The sequence below is a fragment of the Anarhichas minor genome, unplaced genomic scaffold (assembly GCF_050575085.1).
Source record: "Anarhichas minor isolate MPS153535 unplaced genomic scaffold, ASM5057508v1 ptg000010l, whole genome shotgun sequence".
Classification (NCBI taxonomy): domain Eukaryota; kingdom Metazoa; phylum Chordata; class Actinopteri; order Perciformes; family Anarhichadidae; genus Anarhichas; species Anarhichas minor.
The window spans coordinates 18,583,892-18,603,581 of NW_027466456.1; the positions used below are offsets into that span (position 1 = coordinate 18,583,892).

The following is a 19,690-nucleotide window of genomic DNA, read 5'->3' on the forward strand; positions in this document are numbered from 1 at the left end:
AGAAGCACAAATGTTTAACCGGGTTTATTTTCCACAAAGAAAAAAATGAATTTGTGCGTAACACTTGACTTCAGACCGGCTTCAGTGTTCGTGAGGAGACCAGTCGATGTTTCTTTTATGCCAGCTTGGAAATGTTCACCATTACAAACCCTAATCAACATAATTATGAAGCAAGTGGATTATTTAATGTAATTGTGGAGTAAGTCGCCCTATAATAATTACATTCGGCCCCATGATTAACTATGTCTCGTTGCTGTAGGTCATTAGTCTGAAAATGTTTCCAGTTATGGCTTCGGAGCCAGAAATGGATGTGAGTAATGTACAGAGCTGCTCACATGAGAAAGAGCTGCTTGTGCTGCCGTTACAGGAAAAGGCCCGGTAGCTTTCATCTGCATGTGCACCCTGTGATGTCCAAAAGTAATAAAAAAAACACCCTGAACTGAACCAGGTTTTCAAAACCGAGCGGTGTCGCAGACGGAATCAGCCTGTGCTTGTTCTCCGTGTGTGTGTTCAGTGTTCGTGCCTTTGTGTGTAATCAGAAGACTGTGATTAAGCGGCGTGGAGCCTCCCTGAGATGTGGGTCCCTGCTCTCTGAAAAGGCTGAACTATGCCAGTGCCCATGTGAGCGTTCCTCTGTAATAAGATCACCCAGAAAAGACGTTTTCAAGAGGTTCAACGTCAGATAACACACACTGCTCTCTTTCTTTCACTTTATGGCCGCCTGACGCCTGTGTACTTCTGGGCTGTTCTTCATGGATCGGGCAAAGCATATTGGTTCATAATGGAAATGTTATGACACATCACCCAAAATGCGCCTCCACTTTGTGGCAACCGTGTGGGGGGAAAACCCTTTTCCTGTTTCAACATGATAATGATAATGGACTAGGTCAGGTCCATAAATAGAACACAATAGAATAGAAAGCCTTTCTTGTCCTTACAATGGAATTAGGAGCGCTAGTCCTGAAGACACACAGGAAAAACAAAACAACTTCTGCAAACATACATCCCGACAACACAGGCTCTAAAATAAACAGTCAAATGAACAATTGCTATAGTGTGAATATAATTATTGCACTAGAATAAATGCAATTATGGCACAAGATCCAGTAGGTTTGTCATCATATATTCTATTTTCTATGGAAGAACTTCACAGCTTGGGATCAGGCAGCGTCAGCGGGAAGGTCTGCCCTCATTCATTAGAGAGTATCAGACTATTCAGAGCAGTTGGCATATTTACGTTCTGTGATTCGCCATGATGGAGAGTGATGATAGCATGTGTAGGGGAGTTGGCTTGGCTAGATGTGTCACTAAAAAGGAGAGGATAACTGCATTTCCATTTTGCTACACGCCGTCTTCGCTCACAAAATTCTGTACGGGCATTAGATTAGATTAAATCGTCTTTATTTTCCACCTCAATTGAAATGTGTCTTTGGATTTTCCCAAGTACAGCAAAGGTACATACACACACATAACACAACACACCATTAAGACGTACGTATTTTTCAGCAGGGGCACTTCAGCTGAAGCAGCTCTGTGCATATATGCTGCGTAGCTACCCTGTAACTCCTTAACGCACAAGTATAAATCAACTTAAATGCTCTTGTGGCTGAATTGAAGCAAATTCCTGCAGTCGGGCTCTTAAACCTTGAAGAAAGATTTCCCAGAAGCGCGTCGGCTATTGTAGCAGCAATTAATGTCCATGGTTTGGGAACGAGATGCTCAGCAATCACACGTGAGTGAAATGCCCGGGTGTCCACATACTTTTGGCGATATAGTTTATATAAATACAACCTCCATGCAGAGGGAAAACAACAAAGAAAGAAAGGGGGAGACCACCACGCGTTTCTTGAGAAAGCACCAAAGCCACGACTGTTAAAGATTACAAGGAAGAAAAAAAAAAACTTTAAAAGAATGAAAAATAGAAGTCTTTGTTGACTTTTCAACGCAGGGTTTTCTCAGAGCAGTCGTTCACTTTGGAATCAGCTGCAGGATTAAGGAACATACAGTATCAGTTCATTGAAAGAGGAGATTCATCACGTTTTATTAGACCCCTCGAGGCCAACATGTGCGTTTCTGATACAAACTTAATACGGATGATGCCTGAGAGATGAAATTGAGTTGGAAATAGAAGTGGGAGAAAGAGAGGGAGAGAGAGAGAGAGAGAGAGAGAGAGAGAGAAAGAGAGAGAGAAAGGAAGCTTTACAAACATAAAGGACGTACAGGGGAAAGTTTTTCTTTTTTTCGGTCTCTTTGGTGGTCTCATGAAGGGTCTCGCTGGATCTTGAACCCGGTGCAAAACACAACAGGGGGGGAAATGAGTTAGGGGTGGAGGAGGGGGGGAAGGTGAGTGGGGGGTCCTGGACTGGGGGTTACACCACCAGAGTCCCACAATTCATCATCCTCTGGCACCGACGGGGGCCGTCTGGACAGATTGGTGGTGGGGAGCCGAGAGGGGCGATTGATGGCCAGCGAGACTCTGTGACCTCCCTTTTTCCCCGAGAGAGGGGAGATACTGTGTGTGTGGGTGGGTGGGGGTGGGGGGGAGAGAGAGAAAGAGAGAGAATCACCCTCCATCTTTTGCACCCTGTTGCAGACGTCAGGATTGGACATTGAGTTAAATCCAGTATGTCTTCATCTGAGGACGACACATCAGCTGGCTGCAGGGTTCTCCTCCCCGTGGGCATCACATCAGACATGACGGATGATTTGTTTTTTCTCTCTCCCCTCTCTCTTTCCCCCTCTCCCTCCCTTTCTCTCTCCCCTCTCTCTTTCCCCCTCTCCCTCCCTTTCTCTCTCCTCTTTCTTTCCGTTTAACAGGACTACCTGCAAGGCGACAGCACCAAAGCATATCAGAGGTTGGGTTGGAAGACAAAGGTCACTTTTGAGGTGCGTGTCACACATCTGATGAGCTGGATGATGTGGATGAAATCAATATGATATTAATGATATTTCTGACACACGAGTACAGACGGGGAATGATTTGATGAAATATACTGTAATTGAGCCACAGAAAGGACAATGCCCAAAGATAAAAATGATATATTTGAAGGCCTATAAGGATTTGTGACAGAGCTAAAAAAAAAAAAAAAAGAAAGAAAGGGGGACCAAGTGTCTATGAGTCTGTATTTCTTTACATATGTAGAAGGTGGGCGGGGTTATCAGAGTAGGTGGGTGCATAGTGAGATGAAGGATGTGAAATCACTCTTAACGTGAGTGTAGTTTTTGTGCTAAGACTACTGAGGCCCATCACGTGAAGGAGCAGCAGAAAGAGTACGAGTCCATGCCTACTGTCATGTCTCAGTCATCATGTCCTGAGTCAGCCTGATGCCAGCTGACCGTACGTTATAAGAGAAGGAATATAAAATCACTTCCTTTTTTGGAAAGGGTTTTAATCAAATTAAATGATAAAATATCTTTTCAATACATCTCAAAATATGACAAAGGTATGCAAAGCCACATGTACATAAAAACAAATCAGACAAAAGTCTCCACAGTTAGACTCAAATAACTATTTTAGTTTTTTAATTACATCTTGTTGCTATTTCCTTACAAGCATGAATGTAGAGCAGAATTGAGTAAACAATACCAGGGTAGTGTAGTGAGTAAAGGAATGTGTATTGTTTTAAGTTTTTGGGTGACTGTTGGTACGACACGGATACCAGAGGTATCATTTGTTGAGACAAAAGAGTCCACAAGCAGCCAAACGAGAACATTGCCTAAATAAAATATGGTATAAGATTAGCAACATTTTGAATGAAATCAAAACTGACCCGAATTCTGAGCTGACACTTGAAGACGGTTTTTGGTACTTCACAGTATTCTGTGCAGTATAGAAAATATGGAGCTTTAATATCCAGCAAAAATCATCAGTCATTCTTCAAATACATTTTGGCTGAAAGTCAATAAATGCTAATATTGAATTATTGCTGGTACTGAATAGAGTTGGCATCCTCATTAATAGCAGGCCCGATATAAACCACAGTGTAGATAACTAAAGACGAAGTCGAGAGATTCATTTCATTGAAAAGACTGATTCATCTTTAAAGTTACTTTTTTTTTTTTAATGTAACTATGTTAACTTGTGCCTGCACGGTGTCCCTCTGCAGGAGCTGGTGAAGGAGATGGTGGATGCAGACGTCCTGCTGATGAAGAAAAACCCAAATGCCTGAGTCCAAATCAGTCATCATTCCACCCAGGAGGGAAACGTTTCAGCACTCCGGTGGTCCACCAAGAGGAAGGAACCTGTTGTATTTGTTCATGACTTTTCCAAATGAAGTAATTGTGTGCTTTCTTCTTTGTTTACCTGAACCTTCTATTTTTTTGTGTCTTGTGTCCATTTCTAGCGTCATGTCATTTTGATTTTGTTTTGCTATCACATAGCAGGGATGCCTTTTTTATTTCCACACTGATCATGTCATTATGTATATAGATGGCAAGGGTTGAAGGTTTATTTACGTCTTTGCTTCTTTTGATCGTAACTTTATTGATTTAGATGTCAAAGTTCTCTCTGTCGGAGGATGAAATGGCCAAATGTATAGACAAATTAAAGAATTCATATCATGGAAAATAGCAATCAACGGGTTTATTTATGATGAACAAATGAGCTGTTTGGTATAATAAAGACTGGTCTTTACATGTTGTTCTCGTGTTTTTTCTGATGCTAACAAATCTGTGATAAATGATGTTCATATTAATATTAAGATGGAGGTTTCCAGGAGGCACTTGTGTCGTTTGTGTGTTTTTGTTTGTATGTGTTTGTCTTATCTCTTTACGCCTGCCCATGGCAGCAAGCAGCAAATCTTCATCCAGGAAATGCAGGTAAGTCTGTCAGATAAATGTGTGTGTGTGTGTGTGTGTGTGTGTGTGTGTGTGTGTGTGTGTGTGTGTGTGTGTGTGTGTGTGTGTGTGTGTGTGTGTGTGTGTTGACCAGGTTGTGCAGAGGTCGGATGACTCAGCTCCTGTCGTTTTCTCTTCCCTCCGCTCGCTCCGGCTCTCCAGGGTTTTTATTAGCGAGCACACTGCGCTCTTTTATTCGGCAGGAAGTGCGTCTCTCCCCGGGCCTGACGCGCAGAGCTCCGCTCTCAAACGGCCCTTGTCCGTCCAGACTGTCTGCTCATTTCGAGGGCGCAGTGAGCGCGTAGAGCCTGAATCTGCTCTGGTCCTGATGATAGTCGTTATGGGGGTTTGTTTACGCTGATACAGTGAAAACACCATCTTACAGATGTTATTTAAACCTCCAGGTGTGTATTCTTTCTCAACACATATGTTTGCTTCCATTTGTGAATTGTGAATTCACACTTAATTCGAGAGTATATCTTTAAACTGCTGTGAGGGGATAACCACGTGAGTCTTACTAATCCTTACAGAGTTTCATCGGTCTTGTTTGCAAAAATAAGTCCGTGACTGTAATTATAAATGTAGTAATTTCCTCACGTAGTATCGAATTATTATAATGCAGATATATACTTTATAATAACATGCGTCGTGTTTAATAGCCCGTCTTGGGCCCAACATTCCGCAACATTTCAGCTAGCGAGATTTGGGGGAATTTACGAGTAGTGGAAGATTTATTCAGATCTTTATTAATTTAGCGCGAGTAAAAGCACCACAACACAAACTAGAAAGTGGTGAGTAAAATAAGTCTACTATCGGCAAGATATGAGAAAGAAAGCTTATTGTGCTGCACAATGGCTCCTGTCAGTGTGTATATATATATATATATATAGTTTTTAAATAATATTTTATATCGAAAATATGAATCTGTAAAGTATTGCACGCTGTCAGAAAAATGGTGGATTGAAAATGACAGTATTAACACACAATAAAGCAGCAGAAAGTATAAATACTTTAGGAAAGTAGTAGCTCAAATTGTCCTAAATGAACTTATTTACCACTGGTTATATTTTTGAGCGGTTTGACATTCAACTTGTGCGGAGGCCTGCGGGTCTCAGTGAGCGGCCCGGGTGTAGGGCGGGATCGCCTCTGTCTGTCTCTGGGACAACACCTACGGGACATTTAAATGTCTCGCTGTGATCGTCCTGGACTCTGGATTGGAAACAGATGTGGCTCTGAGCTTGTTTGGGCGCCTGAAACCGCGCTGAGAGCAGAAAACACACAGAGAGCCCGGAGCCTCTCGCAGGTGCACCGCGTAGCGCTCAACAACAATTAGGCGAGCCTTGTGATCCGGCTCACTGTTGGCACTCAAAGAAAGCAAAGCTCGCCGGGATTTTTGGACCACGAATGTACAGCAATAAAAAGAACATGTCATGCAGCTAAACAAACACTTTAAGGGGATGAAACGATTCTAACGGTCAATTTAAGCTCATGATTCCATGAGTCCTTAAGATAAGAATATTATGTATTTCATGTCAAATGTAATGGACAATGAGTGGCTCTACTTTAGGGGGAAATATCTCAAATCAAGCCTGCAGGGAGAAAGAAGTTGATGTATTAACTGCTTGTGAGCACATTTTGACAGACTTGTTTAATGTAAAGCACATCTTTTGATTAACTGTCATAAAAACATATTCTCAGGAAACTAAATTCGAATTATATTGTAATGAAATATTAACGTAGGCTACTATGGTTGTTTATGCCTGCTGGATAGCAAAATCTATGTTTTCATCATTTCATATAAGAGGCTAAATATCATGCTTCCTTCAAAATATCTGCCTTTTTTTCCTCCTTTTTCAGCTGGTGGTTATGTGCTAGATAACCAGTGTAATTGGGACAAAATAATTAAGAGAAATCTGACTCTTCCATTGTTGATGTTAACGCTCTTCTACTCGAGAGAGACGTGTTGTCACAAAATGTAAAGAAGTAAAAGCTCAATAGAAGTCACAACGCGGACAATGATTCAGGCTGTAAAATGTTGGAATGGGTGAAAATACAAATAACGTTTTCTTTAAAAAAAATGAATCAATCCAGATATCAGCAGTGACGCATCAAATCATCATGCAATTCATCAGAGGACATACATTTAATATTTTGTTTCACCTTGCTTGTGTTAAACACGCACACACACATGCACACTTCAGACTGAAGAGTGAGAGAGTCTTATAATTAGGCCTTCATATATTAGTTTTAAGTTGCCACAAATTGTCTGCACTTAAAGTTAAACGCCTTTAGTGTGTAATCCAATATTCTGTTTATACTATTTGAATGTCCTTTTTGTAAGGTTTTGATATCAAATACATATTTGTTCCTAATTTAAATAAGTGTTGCAGGACCTCAAAACCCAGATTACATTTAATATCCGGGGATTTTCCTCCGATTTTGGACGTAAACCATGAACGCCGATTATCCAAGAGCTCTCCGCGTGCATTTTTTAAAATATATTTTGCTTCAGCTGCAAAAATATGCTAAAAGTGAAATAGAACACTTTAATAATGTGGCTTTTATATGTAAAAATAATCAGCGATGCTTTAGTGAAAAAAAGAAGCTTCTTACGAATACAATCTGCGCAAGAAAATAGTTCCGCCTCAGTGAATCAATCCACTGTAAATTCGTTGGTATCTGACAAACGTTTACTACATGAGATGTGAGCTATCGGGTTCTCACTAAAACGCAACAGTACATTGCACTGATTCTTCTTTGCAAATGCTCATCATAGTGTGAGCACTGCAGGCACCTACACACCTGTGTAGGTACACACCCTGAGGCGATGTATATTTGAAATAGATGGGAAGTAATGAACATAAAAAAGACCTCCAACACAACACGGATCTTTTTGAATGCGCTTATCGGTGCGTCTGTTTGCGGGTAATGGCAGCGTTTCCTGTCCTCTCCTCCTCTGGGAGTCTTTTCATTTGAACGCTGCAGAACCTGTAAACTGCTCCGGTCTGCGGTCCACAGTCCCAGTGAAGGTGCTTTTAGATAAGGCCGTGACAGGCTTCACTGCAGGCTTCTCGCCGTCCTTTCCTAAAGTGCATTGTTGACATCCTCTCTATTGACCCCCATCACCTCCTCCTGTCTTGTCCTTACAATGAAAAATGATTCTCAGCCGTGACAGGCTTTTCCTTCCTTGACCCCTGAGTGCCGCATCAATCCCACAGATGTCTGTTTAAAAGCCACAATCTAGTTTTATTATTATTGTTGGGCATCTTTATGTGCATATGTTGTGGTTTTAAACATCATTTTGCAGTTAAACCCCTGCGGAAGGTGCAGTGGCAGTGGTGCGCATTGTTTACGTTCGTTTTATGGGCTTGACTCATCTGACGGGTGGCCCTGGGGAGCGTTTGTGCGCTGGAATTTTTAGTTTTACTCACTCATTAAAATCTCATCAACACAGGCTTGAAATTGACAATCACGTGTAAGCGTTCACCGCCTGCTCCGCCTTGCAAGGACACACACACACACACACACACACACACACACACACACACACACACACACACACACACACACGCACACACACATACAGGCAGACACACACAGACAGGCAGACAGACAGCCTGAAGGCCGCTGGATCAAAACACACATGAGGAGGCGCAGGAGCTCAAACAAACACAAAACTAAATTATTATTATGATACACATGAATCATAATTGTTGCTATTGTTAACAATTATGATTCATGTGTATTATAATAATAATAAGAACTCGTAACAATGATATATCATTATTATTATGAGTGTTATTATTATTGCTGATTTGAATGTTGTCAGAATAATTGTATTTATAATAGATTATATATATTTCACTATTACGTTCTATTAAATGGTTCACAATGATCACTTTTTCTGATTATTTTGTATCTAAAAAAAATACAACGTGTCGAATTTATAGTAATCTTAATACGAATAGGTAATAACTCGACATGCACGCTGCCATTGATCTTCCTGCACGTAGGCTAAAACAATGGCGTAATGATCTTCATTGGAATCTGGGTCTCTTTTTTTGGTGTGGGGGGGGGGGGGCTCACGTCATCAGGGAATCACATAAATAAATAAACATCTGACAGCAGCAATGCTTCAGTCAGTCATAACAGGTCAGTGCTGCTGTAATTCTTTATCCTTCATACACAAAGCAGGCTGAACCAGTCAGACCGTCCCCATCATGCATCTGCAGGACCTGTGGGGTCTGCTCGTGCAGCAAAATGTCCCCTGAAGACATCCAAAACAAATGCAGCTGTAGTTGTTGGGTTTTTTTTGCATCTAAAACCTCCCATCATTCACAAACAGCAGTCAGACGGAAGCCTGCTCGGTTTGTAATGACTGATTTGTTTCGCTCACAAGGCCTTTAGTAGAGTTCAAACCGCACTGCTGAACTGCTGCCACATGTGAGTTTATTTACCGCTGCATTTACACTTATGCATGTCAAATATCTTCAATCTGCAGGTCTAGGTTTTTATACTGAAAGTCAAAATGAACATGAATCCGTTTCACCTCTTTGATATATGAGGTAACCTCTGGACGGTTACATTTGGCCTCTGCTGCGCCAAGTAGGGCCGCAGACCCCCTGATAACGTTTAGTAAAATATTCCTTCTTGAACCAAACAAGTCCTATGAGATTTACTTAGTGTTTAGTTCGTTTTTTCTTTCATTAATTAAAATAATCCAAATAATGCACAGAGAAACTCAAATGCACGCATCTGCTAAAACGGCAATAAAAATATAGGCTACACACTCCTTCGTTATTTACTAAAAAAAAAAAAGAGTGTTTCTCACTGGCCTCTATTTTTAGCAAGTTCAAAATAACGTAAAATGTTTTACACGCCAAACACATTTTGCCTTCTATCTGGTTATCCATCTTTTAATTAAATAAAATAAAATAAAAACTCCTTCCCCACTGCTAATAAATCAGTCAAATTAAGATCAAATACGGCACTTTATTAAACAAACAAAATGTAATGCCTTCAAAATATTTTTTAACAAATAAGACAAAATGAATAAAATAAGTCAGTACAGACTACAAAGCCCCCCCTCTATTTCTATACAAGAACTGGGACACATAAAGCAATAAGAAAACTGGAAAAACTTAAAAGTGTTTGGTCCTCAATATCCAACCACTCCCCTTTTTCTAAAAAATAAATTACTATATTAGGTTATAATTTACAGTATATGGTCATAAAAGCTGGTATTTGAGCCATCTTTATAAACAATTCTCAAAGTTAGAGGGAAGAAAACTTACGTGTTTTCGGTGTTACACACGTCTCGACAAAAAAAAAAGTCTCTGAATCTCTTATGTCCATTCGGAATGAGAGCAAACGACCAAAAGTACAAAACAAAATGTAAAACATATATTAGAGTTATTAATTTATAAGACAACACTTTGGCTTTCAGAACTTGCTGCAGTCATAAACAAAAGCTCCTGAGGTGCGGTAGATGGACTGGCCGGATGGGAAAGCCATCTGACAGCTATTATTCCCGTTGACCGGGGAGCCGTTCAGCCCGATCCGCTGGGACTCGAACATCTCCCGCACGGAGTGGAAGTTCTGCTGCTGCGCCGGATAACCCGGGCTCAAGTGGCTCAGGTCCCCGTACCAGGACGCGAGCCGTCCCTGGTGCGCGTGGTGGCCGTCCTGGCCCGCCTGGCTCAGGTTGCTGTGTCCGAGAGGGGACGAGGTGGACGTGGTGATGCAATAGTCGGGCAGAGCCTCCTCCACCGTGGTGGACGGCGCCAGGTGGCCGCCGGAGGACCGGTCCCCCGCGTACAGGCTCATGGCTTGCATGTTGCAGTGATAGGTCGCGTTGGAGTTGGAGGAGATGGCGTTCTGGTTGCAGGTCGTCGTGCTGTATGCGGATGTTTGATTCGGGGAGTAGTTGAGCGACATGGAAGGGGCGATACCTGTCCGAGAGGAGGCGATGAGTGGCGGGGACAGCTCGGCCTGCGGAGACCCCCGCAGGCTGGTCATGATGTTATCCACGCTGAAGCCCTGCGCCGGGACCTGGCCGTGGTGTTGGTGGTGCTCGGGTCCATCCATGCTGAGTGACCGGGTGGAGGGCACGCTGTGCGGGCTGCCCGTTGACATGCTGCTGCTGCTGCTGTCGGGGCTCTCGGTCTTGGGCACGGCGCTCAGGGCCGGGGAAGCGGCCTGCGGTGGCGTTGAGGTCCCGTTCTCCGTCTTTATATCCTGGATCCGCACCGGATGAGAGCCCTGCACCAACGGGTCCTGCTCACTGCCCGGGGTGCGAGACGAGGGGTCCTTGCCCTCCCTGTCCCGGTCGTCCTTGTCCTTCTGCACGTCCTTCTTTTTGAACCTCCTCCGGCGCCGTAGGAAGCTGCCGTTCTCAAACATGTTGTAGGAGTCCGGGTCAAGAGTCCAGTAGCTGCCCTTACCGGGCTTCTTATCGTCCCGGGGCACTTTGACAAAGCACTCGTTGAGAGACAGATTGTGCCTTATGCTGTTCTGCCAGCCCTGCTTGTTGTCCCGGTAGAACGGGAACCTCTCCATGATAAACTGATAAATCCCATTCAGGGTGATCTTTTTCTCCGGTGAATTCTGGATGGCCATGGTGATGAGAGCAATGTAGCTGTAGGGAGGTTTGACCATGTCCTTCGGCTGGTGCTGAGGGGTGTACGGTCCGTACGCCCGGGCCATACTGGCCGGGTACTGGTCGTGGGCCGCATGGGAGTACATGCTCATGGGCGCAGGCATCCCGGTGTATCCACCGCCGGCCCGGTAGTAGCTCTGGTCGCTGCTGATGTACGGTACAACTCCCAAAGAGTTGGGGCTGGAGACGGAGTAGCGCGCCTGCATCCTGCGCAATGCGTAAAACCTCCCCAAACTGCGTCCCCTCCAGAAGCTCTCGCAACTTCGCCGTGTGCTCCGATTCTGTTACTGGTTTCTCTTCTTTCTGTATCGTCTGGAAGTCCTTTTTTTTAAGCCACAGCTCGCCACGGTGAACCGGACAGAGCGCACGCTGCCGCAGTGAACATTTGGGAAACCGAGAAGGCTAAAAGTAAGACTGGAGGAGCGTGAGTCCACACGGATAGGAACTTTTTTTTACCCTTAACATTTTTTCCTCCCTTTTGGCTACTCGAGCTGCTCCTCCCCGAAAGTGTGCTCCATCATCCAATTGGAGGACGAAATGGAGCTGTGGAAAAGCTGTATGGGCGACAAAAGTTACTACACCCGCCTCCTCCTCCTCCTCCTCCTCCTCCTCCTCCTCCTCCCCCCTCTCCTCATAACTCCATGGAGTTATTAAAATGCTGTTAAGGGTGTGCCTAAAATACTGAGAAAAAACACTTAATTACTCAATTTGTGAGACATTTATTATTTTGTATTAATGTATCATATTGTTAGTCATAAAATAACTTCTCATTAGTCTATTCTTGAAACGAGGATATTTAGTTTAGTGTGGGGTTACAAGCCTTAAAACGTCTGACCGAATCGGTGTACCCTCCTCGTCATCTCCCAAATATCACAACTCGTAACGTAAAAGTGGAAATGAAAAGGCAGCTCCCAAAATTCACAAAAACGGCCACCCACAAGTATATTCTGCTATAGCTGTCTCATATCAGTCGTGTAGGCCCGGGAATACTCTGCCTTCTCCTAAATGAACGGTTTAACATATTTTTCGATACCTTAACCCGTAATTAGACCAAAGGGATTGCGGATTACGAATGCAAAGTGAGCTACTACTCATCAGGCTGCAGTCTGCGAGGAACTCGCATCAGCTGCTGTCGAGCCTCTGAATAAACAGACGGACATGAAAGAGTGCGGGAGCCTCCCGACAGCGTCGGTGGGCGGTGTGTGGAAACTAATTAAAGGTTAAATGAACATCATTTGGTCGGGATGGGTGAGAAAAGGTCCCCTGGGTGCGAGCGGCTGCTGAGACTGAGGTGGGATTTTTCTTCTGTTTTTTTTTTTTTAAGATGAAGACCTTCCAAATGTCATTCACACTGAACGGCTGTTAACAGAGCCATCGAGACCCCCCCGTGGCTTCTAGAAAGTTATGTTCCGTCGTGTTGATTGCAAAGCCTCAAAACAACATCGGTGTGTTCGCAGCCATGATGGAAACAATCGTTTAAAAACATTAGGAATATGGAGGCCATTAAGGGAAGGGTGTAGTTATTCTGTCTTTTTTAACATGACAGAGGATATACATTTATTTTATTTTATTAGTATCAAACTGACACAATTTGTATGAAAACAACAGGATGAAATAATAACCACTATTTAATGATTGTCTTTAAATCTCCTTTTTCTTTATTAGATTTGTTTGTTCACCGCTTTAACACTCCTGTATTCAAGATTAATGCATTTCTAAAAGTATTTCAATTTGATTAATTCAGTATTATTATGACTAGGCTATCATTTGTTGAGAAACCCTGTCTTCATATTTGTTTTTGAATATACTTATGTGTCTAAAAACCTATTAGAAAAAGAAAGAAATACCTGTTTTAATTGATCGTATAAAATTATTGTAAAAGTATGAATCAGAACAACATGTAACGTGTGAGTTTTATTTGCAACATTTAAGCCAAGGTTGTTCTGTTTCATCACGGTGTCATATCAACTAGTCTATTAAACGGCAGCCAGAGAGTGACAACTCCAACATGACATGTTTATCAAACTTCATAAAACTGTCCTATCTCTCATTGAAGTTTATGGATTTCAACAACATGTAAATACGTTTATAAAATTCACCTGCATATTCTTTAAATTCTGCAAATATATTTACATTTAAAACTTTTAAATATTTCCAGAATTGATTTATTGACGGAAGTAATTCTGGTAAAGCTGTGAAGTTAACATAAAGCTCGACTGTGCATTTGTTGGAGAGAAGTTCAAACTTTGCCTTTTAACGTGACATATTTTTGGGCAAATGTTAACATGCACGAGAGCATGTTAACATTTCATTGTTAACATGCACGAGAGCCAATGGAAATAACAATAATATTAATTTAAAAAACAAGACCGGCCTAATGCAATAAAAGAGGTACATGTCAGCTTCTTTATCTCATCTTTATCCTGGAGATTTACCGGATTGACTAAGAGAACAGCTCTTTCAGAATTAGTATTTATTTAAGAGAGGAGGAAATAAAAACAAACAAACAAACAACAAACTCTGATAAAACAGTGATCATCTGTGAGAAGCGATACTTTCCCACTTGCTTGTTTCCATGCTGCTCTCTGTTCTGTGATTTGCATGTGTTGTCAGGCCTCTCGCGACGAAGCAAATGCAGAGCGAACCGTCACCTGTGAGGTCCGGCCGGTGAGTCCTCTGAACCGGCCACGACTGACCAGTGACCCCTGTCGACAGCATCTTGTCGGTGTGTGTGTGTGGAGGGAGAACTGGCCCTTCAGGGAACTGAACCAGCGACCCGCAGGTGGGTGTATGAGACTGTAGCTGTGGTTGAATGTGTTTGACTAATTAGTCATGCCATTCGTTACAGGACAAACCCGTCCATATCTGCAGCACGGATCCCTCCTTCTGTCACTACACTGAGATTCCTAGATAATATCTTGCACCAAATACAAAAAGCACATCGAATGCAGACGTCCTTATATGTAAATAGTATGAGAAAATTACAGTGGTGTTCATTTGTTATAAATGAACGGTTAGGAGAACTCAATTGGATTTTTACTACATAGGTTTTAAGCAGAAACTCCTGCTGAGAAGAAGCTGAAGGTTTTCTTAATGTAGGCCTACGACACACTCATGCCCCCCAGTGGTCGGTCCCTAGAAGTGCATGATGGATGGACGTTGTAGGATCTTTTACTTTAGTAGGCCTTGGCTAAAAGTAGAAATAGCACAATGTAGAACTACTCTGCTACAAAGCCCTGCATTCAAAATGCTTAAAGGTTCTTAATATTCAAAGCATTAATAACTATTTACTATGTAAAGATAGAGTGGAGTAATAACTGAGCAGAGAATGAAGTCGCTCTCCCTGTGTGTGTGTGTGTGTGTGTGTGTGTGTGTGTGTGTGTGTGTGTGTGTGTGTGTGTGTGTGTGTGTGTGTGTGTGTTGTTGTTGTTGTAATCCAATCTTCCCCTTTCTCTGTTTAGATAGCCGAGCTGGCAGCTTTAGTGCATGTTAGTGCATGTGAGCCCCACTGGCTCATGCCCTTCACTGCTCCCTGACCAACAGAGGAGGCATCGCAGAAGAATAGAGTCTTAGCCTGCGGTTCCCTCCCAGGTAAAAACTGTTAGCTCTGTCTGTTTGTGTTGTTAGCACTGTTCACGCTGTTAGCACCGTTAGCACCGTTAGCCGTGAGCCTCCTGCTCAACAATCCCCATGTTGAGAGCCGTGTGGAGGCAATAGATGTGCTCAGAATCTAGAATTTAGCACCTTTGAGTGAAAGTAGAGAACTATTAGCATCAAAATGTAGCCTGCTTAAAGTACCGAAATTAAAAATAGTAATCATACAGAACGCCCCATTTCAAAATGATATATAGCCTAATATATTATAGCCTGATATTGAATTATAATTATCATTGTAATAATGTGTTCATGACTTTAATGTTGCAGGTGAAGGTGGAGCTCACATTAATGACTTTACATAACATTAGTTCACTGTTGGGTAGTTTAGGCTAATTCTTCTGAATTTTCACACAAGTTTATCTTATCCTGATAGAGTAATTAATTAATAAATGTAGTTTCCGGTCTTCTTACATTCTCCAGGAGGAACTTTTGAACATCCGACAATTAACTTGACTTGTTTGCGCAACGCCTTTCATCTCGACTTAACAGTCCGGTAAAGCTGATTCTGATCCTGAAGTAGAAAGTACGACATTTGTCTCTGAGACGTAGAGTAGTGGAGTAGAAATAGCAAAAAAATGTAAATACCACCAGCCTCACCAGCTTGTAAGTCATTTCAGTACACAAACTGGCATTGAGTAGTAACATAGCCCCCTCTGCTGCTACATTGATGCACATGCAATAACAAGGAGGTAAAGAAAGAAAACCTTTGTTTTAAAAGCTCATTTTAGTTCAATAAGGTCCACAATTCCATAAGGAATGTCCATAAAAAAATAAGTGTATTTAAATTCTGTATTTTTACTGACCTCACATCAGTTTGTGGTCTTTTTCTATGAATTCTTACTCCTGAGGGATCGAGAACAGAATTGTTTTGCAGGCACTTCAGTGTGTCATCGACAGTGTTTATATTAAGTGCCTAATTAAACACAGACAGATTTCCAAAATATTCCAGGACCTCAAAGTCATGCGCTCAAAGAGCACATTGGAATTGGTTTTCAAATAAATAGCTGCCAATCATCCATGTGCAAAACATTAATCTTGCTCCGGCTGTGACTGGTTTGAAGAGGGTGAAGCTGCTCTCAAGGCCACAAAGCTCCTCACAGTGTGGCAGTTTTTCCCCCCTTTTTTTTTTTTAACCCCTAAACTCAACATTTAAGACCAGTTGGACAAATGTGCCGAGCTTCTCTGAAAATCCAAATAAGGTCATGGGAAATGACTGCAGAAAACTTTTCCTTCAGATTGAGCTGTTTCTGATTTAGCTGCACTGATGAGTGGCATACTTTTCCTCACACGATGACACACAAGCAGTTTTATCCATCTTTATTTGCACGCCATTTCAAATGAAATCAAGATTAGCATAGAAACTGACCAGAAGAAAAAAAAATTGAATTGTGTCTCAGTTTATGTTCAATAAACCTTTGGAACTTCACACTATATTTGTCCATGCAGCAACAGAGAACAAGCCTGAATAGCAAGTTTTCCATTCAGTCATTAGACAATTTAATAATCTGTACAGGTTTACTTACTGAAAAATGTTTGACTTTAGTGTAAAAAAAACAATTTGTGTCAGCAAGTCTCGCAGGATTTTGTAACATGTAAATAAAGTTTTTCATATTTCCTATGTAGAAAAAAAGTGGAAACAGAAGATTCATCAACATAAAAACCTTCAAGTTATTAGATAATGAACAATGTCTCTAAAATGCTACTGGGCATTCACACCCGGTAAGCAAACGCTTAATTACCGGGATATCCATTTTATTAGTTGTTACTAGAAATGTGCTGTATTAACAACAAGCTGTACCGCAGTTTATTAGTCAAATGCTGCAGTATCACCTGGGGGATTTATTAGCATCTGAAGCAGCTTAAGACCGTTTATTTATTTTTTACATCACGTCATGTCAGTGATTAGGTGGGCTGGTAGGCAAGTGGCCATTTCTAAGGTGAGATATCTCCAATATAACCATTCCTTTCTAATTCCACAAGAAGCGACTGTAGCAGACTATCAGTCTTCATTGCCCAGTTCATCTGTATTGTCATTTGACTCAATCTGCTGAGACAATTTTCTGAATTATTTGCACTTGTTGAAAGTGGCAGTAATAAGCTTGCTGATGTGACGGGACCGGCTGAGCCTGGGGACTGAATAGGGAGCTGGGGAGAAGGCAGTGAGGTCTGGGAGGAGACACACAGACAGACTAGTACCGCATGGACTACTAGGGGCTGACAGGCCTGCTCTAACCGCTGCAGGTATAATTGTACTTGGTTGAAGTGTTGAGGTGCTGGTGAGGGGGAGCTGCCTGTGCGGTGGGACAGATGCATGAGAGGCTGGCCGAAAGGCATCAGGTACTCAAAGTTACTCAAGAGCGCAGCTGCAGGAAGAGCAGTGACACCTGCAGGAGACGGCGGATGCTTTTACTTCAGCTGACTGCTGGACTGAAGGCCTGCAATTTGGGAAGGAAGCCCAGTCTGTGCAGGGCCAGTCTGAACGTGAACATGTCCAATGTGTCTTCTTCACCTCCTGCACAGACTGGCCCTGCTTCTTCTGATGCTTTATTAGTGCTGTCCCCTCATCTTGGCTGTCTGTGTGGTGAGCTGCTGCTCTCTGAAGAGGATTATTGGAGGTAGCCGTGGACTCCACAGGCCTCTCAACCGGAACCCTTTTCTTCATGTGAAGGCAGGAGGACGCATATCTCTCCAGATTGCACAGTTGGAAGGCTTTAGCGTCTCAAAGTCAATTTGGATCTCCTGCAGGGTTTGAGTTTTTGAGTGAAGGCTCCCTGGACTGGATGATATGCACTACACGGCCAAGCTTGTCCCCAGGAAGCTTGTTGATGTCCAAGAGGCCTCTTTCTCCTCGTTCCTTTCCCCCTGTAGCTGATGACTCAGGCGGCCCCCAGATCTGGGAACCGGCGGCTGGTTGGAGCGCATCCCTTCCTATTTATTGAGTTTCTTCTTGGGTACAACCTCTTTGTTGTTATTGTTACTGGTCTTGGTCTTCTTAGAGAGCTGTGGAACAGGTGCCGTATCTCATCTACAAGGCCAGACATGCCTAACTTTTCTTTTTTCTTCTTCTTCCCTTTTTTCTCTGGTTTGCTTGCTAGTGGTTGGGACCAGGCAGCCAGCTGCTCGTTGACAGCTTTAAACTGTTCCTGTGTCACTGCCAAGCTCTGGGCTCTCTCTCCTCTTCAGAGTCAACCCTTCCACAAGGTTGCCCCCTCTTAGCTGATAAGTCGACTCAACGGTCGTTTTATTTGGCTACAATTTCTTGAGTCAATAGTCATTTTTTTATGCTTTTTTCATGCTGACTGACTTATATCTAAGGAACGTATGAACACATCTCTGGTAAACACAAGATTTAAATGGTGCTTTTGTTTGATTCTTTGTGGAGAAACTCAGTTTTACAAATCAACAAAATCATACATATTCACAGAGCAACCTCACTGAAAGGGTAAACCGAAACTTGAAGGCCATGATTGAATCATAAGTGGAGGACCAACATCATCAAAGTCGGGACAAGTACTTACCCGAGTTCTTGTTTTGCCCTCCACACAGCTGTTCATGAGTCTTTAGGAGCGACACCGCAGGGCACAGTGGACGCCGAGCTGGACCCCTAGTTTTGTATGCTGGATGAACCATCCTATCGTAAAATGGCCCAAATAACAAATCTGCAGCAGTTTAAAGAGCCCACAGATGGCCAAGACCCGACAGACACACAATTCTGACCGATACAGGAAAAAAGCAAAAGTTTGCGGAAAAGGACAGAGTCTGGGTGAAATATCGACCATATTCCAAAGTGCAAAAGTCCTTCTCTGCCAAAATCGCTCCACGTTGGAGAGGCCCCTACAGGGTGGTGCGACAAATCAATCCGCTAAACTATGAGATTGTTCTGGAAGATTTCGACACTTGATCACTTCAGCATGTTTCTGTATTGTTGCCATATATTGAAGGTGAGTAGTGATAGGCGGCCTTGGTTCTGAAACAATGAAGGAACTATCCAGCATGTTGAACCACATCAAATAATAGGCTTCTACAAATGGTGTGGAAGAAATTATCATTATTTCCCTTTGCTTCCAAACTACCTTTAACTCAGCAAAGAATAGTTTGACAACTACCATAACCCAAATTATTCAATTATCTATAATCGCTACAGTACGCAGAGCATGAAGAGGAATTGTGTTGGGTAATAACACTAATAACAGTTAGTTAACAAAGGCGTGACATGAAACACCTGCACAGCTCTTTGTCAAACCGTGCATGATGGTAGTTCAGTGCAGTCATGGTAATTAACCACACCCTTTCCAATAAACTCCCTTTTGCATTGTGTTAAATACTTTAAAAATGGTTACTAACAAAAACGCTCTGATTTAGGAGCAATTAAGCCGAGCTATCGAAGCTTACTGTTCTCTGCCCGATTGGTGGAACAAACGTTAATCAATGAAACAACCAATCAGAGCCATAGAACATAAAACAGTTCTGTCTTCTCATTCAGTGACCTTTTCTTACAATACCAAAATTGTCTTTTCATTTATTGTTCATGTGTCATGA

At 42.5% G+C, this 19,690-nt stretch overlaps 2 protein-coding genes across 2 annotated transcripts in view; one reads left to right on the forward strand and one right to left on the reverse strand.

Annotated features, from left to right (window-relative positions):
- Positions 1-4,633, forward strand: part of gmds (GDP-mannose 4,6-dehydratase) — a 140,410-nt gene extending 135,777 nt beyond the window's left edge. Inside the window, exons 10-11 of the mRNA XM_076088486.1 lie at positions 2,818-2,886; positions 4,107-4,633. Coding sequence (XP_075944601.1) covers positions 2,818-2,886; positions 4,107-4,169 — 132 coding nt within the window. The 3' untranslated portion in view covers positions 4,170-4,633. The remainder of the gene's footprint in view (positions 1-2,817; positions 2,887-4,106) is intronic.
- Positions 4,634-10,259: 5,626 nt separating this feature from the next.
- On the reverse strand, positions 10,260-11,700 carry foxc1b (forkhead box C1b). The gene has a single exon (XM_076088696.1). It carries the CDS (start codon positions 11,698-11,700, stop codon positions 10,279-10,281), a length of 1,422 nt encoding a protein of 473 aa, XP_075944811.1. The 3' UTR covers positions 10,260-10,278.
- Positions 11,701-19,690: the final 7,990 nt, after the last annotated feature.

Bases quoted from the DNA above. Each gene is read 5' to 3' on its own strand.
- foxc1b (XM_076088696.1), bottom strand. From the start codon at position 11,700: ATGCAGGCGCGCTACTCCGTCTCCAGCCCCAACTCTTTGGGAGTTGTA.